Genomic DNA, 5912 nt, shown 5'->3' with positions numbered 1-5912 from the left:
TCTCTCTCTCTCTCTCTCTCTCTCTCCACCTGTGATGATGGTAAAGCTACATTATTTCTCTGAACTTTGTCTGCCCAGTTTGAAAACTCTGTCTATTGGAAGCTACCACCTAGTACTGTTGGTAGGATCAAAAGAGTGAATGCATATGAAGTGTTTACTGCCACACACAACTTTGTAAACTCACTGTAGTCATGGTCACCACCATCAACAAACACATGCTTTATTTGGACTGGGAGAATGGACATACTGTATTCTTTGGATTATGAAATAGTACTACGATGTGTACAGATTGGAAGGATGCTAGATTTATGGGGATGGTGGGTGTTATGTAAAAGTGGAATGTTTTAAAAGCCTATTAATTTCACTTTGAAGCTTGGATGCCATAGGACTCTTTTGATGTCTGCAAAAAGATTTGTAGCATCTCTGCATATTGGCTTTCATTTCCTTCATGTAATGTTGATGGAATTGCTCCCTTATCCAGGATTTTTTTTCTTCCCCCAATAGGTGGACCCCAGCGAGCCAGAGGAAGTGTTATTGGGAATATTAATGATATTGAGTTTGGAATCGCTTTCCTTAATGCCACAATAACAGATAGCCCTAACTCTGATGCAAGGATAATACAGGCCAAAATTACCAATGTGCCTCGAAGTCTTGGTGAGTCACTGTATTTATGAAAATTTTAGTAAACTTAGTTATTACATTTAATCGATGAGTTATTTGTATTCATGTGTACATGGAGGTCAGAGGATACCTTATGGAAATCAGTTCTTTCCTCCCACAGTGTGGGTCATGAATTTGGCAGCAATCCAAGAGCCACCTCAATCCACTGAGCCAACTTTCCAGCCTTCATAAACACCTTTTTAAAGACACACTTTATTCTTTATCTTATTAGTTTCACCTAACAATTCTAAAAGATGAAACTTTAAGCCACTGGTAATATGATATAATACATATGATACAATACATTGTTCATTCTTATCCCAAAGAGAATTTGTTGAGGAGAGTGTCAGAGTACACCAGTGCATGTATGACAGTGTTATAGTGAAACCCAGTATTGAGTACACCAGTGTATGTATGACAGTGTTATAGTGAAACCCAGTATTGAGTACACCAGTGCATGTATGACAGTGTGATAGTGAAACCCAGTATTGTGTATAGCTAATATATGCTAGTAAAAAAGATACCCAGATTTACTGACTTTGTAATTAGTCAATTCATTGTCACGCTTGTAAATACTATACTGTGACGATAACTGACTAAGTACTTTGCTCTGTCACCCTGTTTCTTTCTTCTCTAGGTCCAGCAATGAGAAAGATCGCTTCTATCCTAAATCCCATTTACTGGACCACAGCGAAGGAAATAGGGGAAGCAGCCAATGGCTTTACCCTTACTAATGCAGTCTTCAAAAGAGAAACACAAGTGGAATTTGCAACTGGTTAGTGTCCGGTGAATGTAATATTCTACTAGAATGAAATATTCTACTACAACATAATATTCTACATATGTATCGACAGACAGACTAACATACATAGAGATAGATTGTTATAAAGCTTAGTGACTAAGAAAAATATGGTGCATGCTCTCACAGAAAGTTATTATGAGATTTTTGTGCACTCCAACACCCATAATGGAAAAGCAGTTTTATATTTTCCTGTCAGTGAATGCTAGTACAAGGTCTGTAAGAAACCATGTGTCGTCAAGCAGAATAGTAATTTTTTCCCCCAAAGACTCCTTTCTCTTCTTTTCTGTGCCTTTTTTTCTTTAAACCTTAGAGAGGATTTAAAGCATGAATAGGAAAGGAAGATAAACCATTCTTGTAATTAATTAAAGCTTTGTCTCTAACCATGAATCAGTTTGTGTGCCTTACAATGATTCTCTATCTAACAGATGGAAGCAAAGCCAAGCAGAGACCACAACACTTTACACTCTGCTTCTGTCCTAATCATTGGCCATTAGCTCTTTGGGGCCGTTCCAGTGTCCACACAAAAGCATACAAAACTCCATTTCAGACTCCTCGGAATGAGCCAGCCTTACTTGGATTGATCTTTGGTGAAGAATGATGAGGGAGGATGTCTCCTTAACCAGTGTTTAATCAGCACAGAAAGCAAGTGGGCCTCTTGCTATCCACCCACATATGAAGATGCTCTTCCAATATTGCTGAGGCTCTGGCAGAACTAAACCCTGTAGCTAAGTCTGTGGGTATTGCTGGTCCCTGTTGAAGTGGCTTGGCCCATCTCACAAGCAGTAATTTTCTAGAAATGCTTAATTATTCCTTGTGAATCTAAAATATAAAGTCTTCAGCATAATCAAATGCTACACTTTGGCCACATAGAAAGATTTTTGAAAGACAATTCAATAAGCCTGCCTTTTCTTAACTGGGAATCTTTGTGCTTCATTCTCTGATATCTATTCACATTTAAAATAACATTATGGTATTAGATTAATTTTCTCTATGCTTCCACAGACCAGATGCATAATAGTGATAATAGTTGTTATTATCATTGCTGAGGAAATAAATGCTGTGTCATTCCCAGGAGAGGTCTTGCGGATGACACACGTGGCTAGGGGCTTAGATTCTGACGGCGCCTTGCTGCTTGATGTCATCGTGAGTGGCCATGTCCTGCAGCTCCACTCGCCTGCTGAAGTCAGTGTGAAGGTAACATGCTACAAGAGCATCATGGTTAGTCACATGACTGTGAGGAGGACAAACGAATCCCTGTAGACAGAGCACCGAGATCTTAGGTTCTTACTGTTTGCTCCGGAGATAAATTACTATTCCCACTAGGTCATAAATAACCGTCTGCTCTTGACTTTAAAATCTCCAGGGCTCAGCTTTTAAAGCTCTCTGAGTAGTTTTATTACCTGGTGTATTAGAGCCAGAACTACTGCTGTGCTGATTTAAGCCACTTGTTAAATTTTCCTCTAAAAAAAAAAAACAGAATCGTGATTCCTACAATAAGTTTTTTGTGCAGCATCCATTAAGAGGGGGAGAAAGGAAATGGAAGGGGGATGATGTAATTATATTTTCACTTCAAAATTATTTTTTGTAATTTAAATGAAATGAAAGCAATACTTTGAGAGCATAGAGTGATGTAAATGGCCCTCCTACAGCTTGCTTAACTCACGGCCCACGACCTCACTATCTTGTTAAATCATAAATTGTGGCGGAAAATTACAAACCTGATTCTAATGATGAGAATCGATCAAGAGTTATGTCGGAACACTACTGTGTAATTAGTCTTACTCATAACTCCATTGTTAATCTCTAAGGCTCCCCCACCCCGCGCCCCAGCATACCATATATGCTATACAGTATGAAAAACACCAGGTGCAACGTTGACCCTCAAATTCTTTCCCTTAGGATTATACAGAGGACTACATTCAGACAGGACCTGGACAGCTCTATGCCTACTCAACCCGACTGTTCACCATCGATGGCATCAGTGTCCCTTATACGTGGAACCACACCATTTTCTATGATCAGGCTTGGGGGAAAATGCCTTTCTTAGTAGAGACACTTCATGCATCTTCCATAGAGTCTGACTACAACCAACTAGAAGAGACACTGGGTTTTAAAATCCACGCTTCAATTTCCAAAGGTAACGTTATTAAGGAAACCTACAAAGATCTGTGCTGCCGTCTTATTCTTTTTAAAAGATAAAGAGAGGGGCCTTGAAGCCATTCAATTAGGAATATGAAGGCCCAGACCTAACATGCTAGGGTTGGGTTTTTCGTATGTGCTACATTCTTTGTTTTTGTTGTAGGTAAGCCCTTGTAAAGCTTGCTCATTTAGTTTACAAAGATACCTCTTCAGGCAGCCTAGGCAACCAGGCACTATTCTACCCATATTCTTGGAGAGGATTAAATGTTGTCCACCGGAATGATTTTTTTTTCTTTAGATAATAAAGTCCATTTTTAAATACTGTGTTTATTGATGAATTTTCAAAATTCAAAATTACTGATGTAAAGTACATCCCAGCTTAAACTAAGCAGAAATTTCTAGATTTTCAAGGCAGTTTCCTTTTAAGCGCTTTGTTCTCTTTATTGAATATATTGATGTTGCCCATTGGGAAGCACCACTTACATGGATCAAGCAGAGCTATAACACAGAGAAAATGGTAAAACAAAAGAATTCACATTGAGGTGTCTTAACAGCCACTTAGGACTTAGTCATGTGGCCATAAAGTTTATCATTCAAACCAAGACTCCTGTTAGAAAAAGGTCAGTCTTGCAATGAAAGTTTTCCAGGAAAAATGAAAACATCTAGTCACCCTGGGTAAAGGTGACTTTCAGACACTATGGATCAATAGTTATAATACTATTATCCCTTATTCATGTAAATCATCATATAATACATTGTTTCTGAACTGCTCTCCATTGTCTGATAGTCCCACATCTCAGTCCAGGCATAGCCATATGATGTGCGCTTGCTTGAAATGTCAGGTCCCCAGACTTCCTTCTTGATCTTCAAGACCACTGCTATGATCAATTCCATAGTCTGTGGAGTTTGGAAGGTTCTTTTTTTTAATTGACATTTTTTGGGAACTCAATTGTGTATTTCCCTTTTTATATAAAGATATCTTTTTACCAGGTAGAATATTGGCTACGTTTTACTTTTCATTTGAGTTAAGCTCAGCTCTTCTCTGCTGCATGAAAGGCAGTAGCGGGACTATGAACATGGCTCATTCCTCGCACATTGGCAGAAACGGGACTACGAACATGGCTCATTCCTGCACATTTCACTCAGCAGTCCCCACAATGTGTACACAACTTCCCTCAGTTGTTACTTTGTAGCACCAATATTCCATTTAGGTTGGTTGCAAAGCTCTTGATCACAAGCTTTGGAGAAGAGTAAAACCTGTCAAAAGGTTGGATGTGCTTGAAGAACTGAAATGATTGTTGAAATGGGCATGTTTGTATACTTCTATATGATAGTTTTGTTAACATGAAACACGTTAAATGCTAAGCTTAAAACTATGTGGACGTCTTTGTACCATCTCTGAGACTGTTGCTGAACAGTCTGCATCCCAGAATATAAGTAAACACATTGAAATTTTGTTGCAGTCCTTGCATGTATGTTTCTATGATAGGTGAGTTACACTTGAAAGATGTGCCCTATGAATTTCAAGTTGCATGCCTGCAGTTTCTCAGTGACCACCAGGGGTCACGCTTGCGTGCTTGGTCGCTAAACAAATTTTCTTTTAAAAAAAAAAAACTTATTAATTAATTAATTAATTAATTAATTTAAAACTCTAGCTTTTATTTCCCTTCCAGTCCACCCTCCAACTGTTCCACATCCCATACCTCCTCCCCAACCCCTTGTCACCAAGAGGATGTGCCCAGCCCTGGTCCTCCTACAGGGTTGCCATCCTCCTCAGCTTCTTCCAGCTTTCCCCTAATTCAGCAACAGGGGTCCAAATATTTGCATTTGGCTCTTCCAGCTGCTTGGTGGGTCTTTCAGAGGGCAGTCATGATAGCTCCCTTTTTGTGAGCTTTCTATAGTCTCAGTAATACTGTCAGGCCTTAGGGTACATACATCCTGCATTTTCTTTTTCTTTTTTTTTTTTTTTAACTTTTATAGCATTATGATGAGAAAAGTTACATGATTTCAATTTATCTGAATTTGTTAACATTTAAAAACATATTTTAAGTAAATAGAATTAAATCACATTCTTGTTTCCCTTTTGTACCCCAACTCCTCCCAGAGAACCCCCAATACCTACAATATCATTTTTGTCATAGTCCTTAAAATTTATAAAATATTATAACAATAAAAATGAGTATTATAAAAGTTGTTTGGTATAAAACAACAATCAATTTAACAGTCTTATGTAGACTACAGTAATACTGAAAATACATATGTTTTTCTCAATATAAATTATAAATAACTCCAAACATATTAACTGTATATT

The 5912-nt window shown here is 38.1% G+C and overlaps 1 protein-coding gene across 3 annotated transcripts in view; it reads left to right on the top strand.

Annotated features, from left to right (window-relative positions):
* The window catches only part of Hmcn1 (hemicentin 1), a 473399-nt gene that overhangs the window by 434405 nt on the left and 33082 nt on the right, over positions 1 to 5912 (top strand). For all 3 annotated transcript variants that reach the window (XM_031384523.1, XM_031384530.1, XM_031384516.1), the window contains 4 exons: positions 505 to 654; positions 1298 to 1435; positions 2535 to 2656; positions 3362 to 3599. In XM_031384523.1, coding sequence (XP_031240383.1) covers positions 505 to 654; positions 1298 to 1435; positions 2535 to 2656; positions 3362 to 3599 — 648 coding nt within the window. The remainder of the gene's footprint in view (positions 1 to 504; positions 655 to 1297; positions 1436 to 2534; positions 2657 to 3361; positions 3600 to 5912) is intronic.

This window comes from Mastomys coucha, unplaced genomic scaffold (genome assembly GCF_008632895.1).
Source record: "Mastomys coucha isolate ucsf_1 unplaced genomic scaffold, UCSF_Mcou_1 pScaffold1, whole genome shotgun sequence".
Taxonomy (NCBI): Eukaryota; Metazoa; Chordata; class Mammalia; order Rodentia; family Muridae; genus Mastomys; species Mastomys coucha.
The sequence above is the reverse complement of the archived record's forward strand: the minus strand, read 5'-3'. Positions and strand labels throughout refer to the sequence as shown.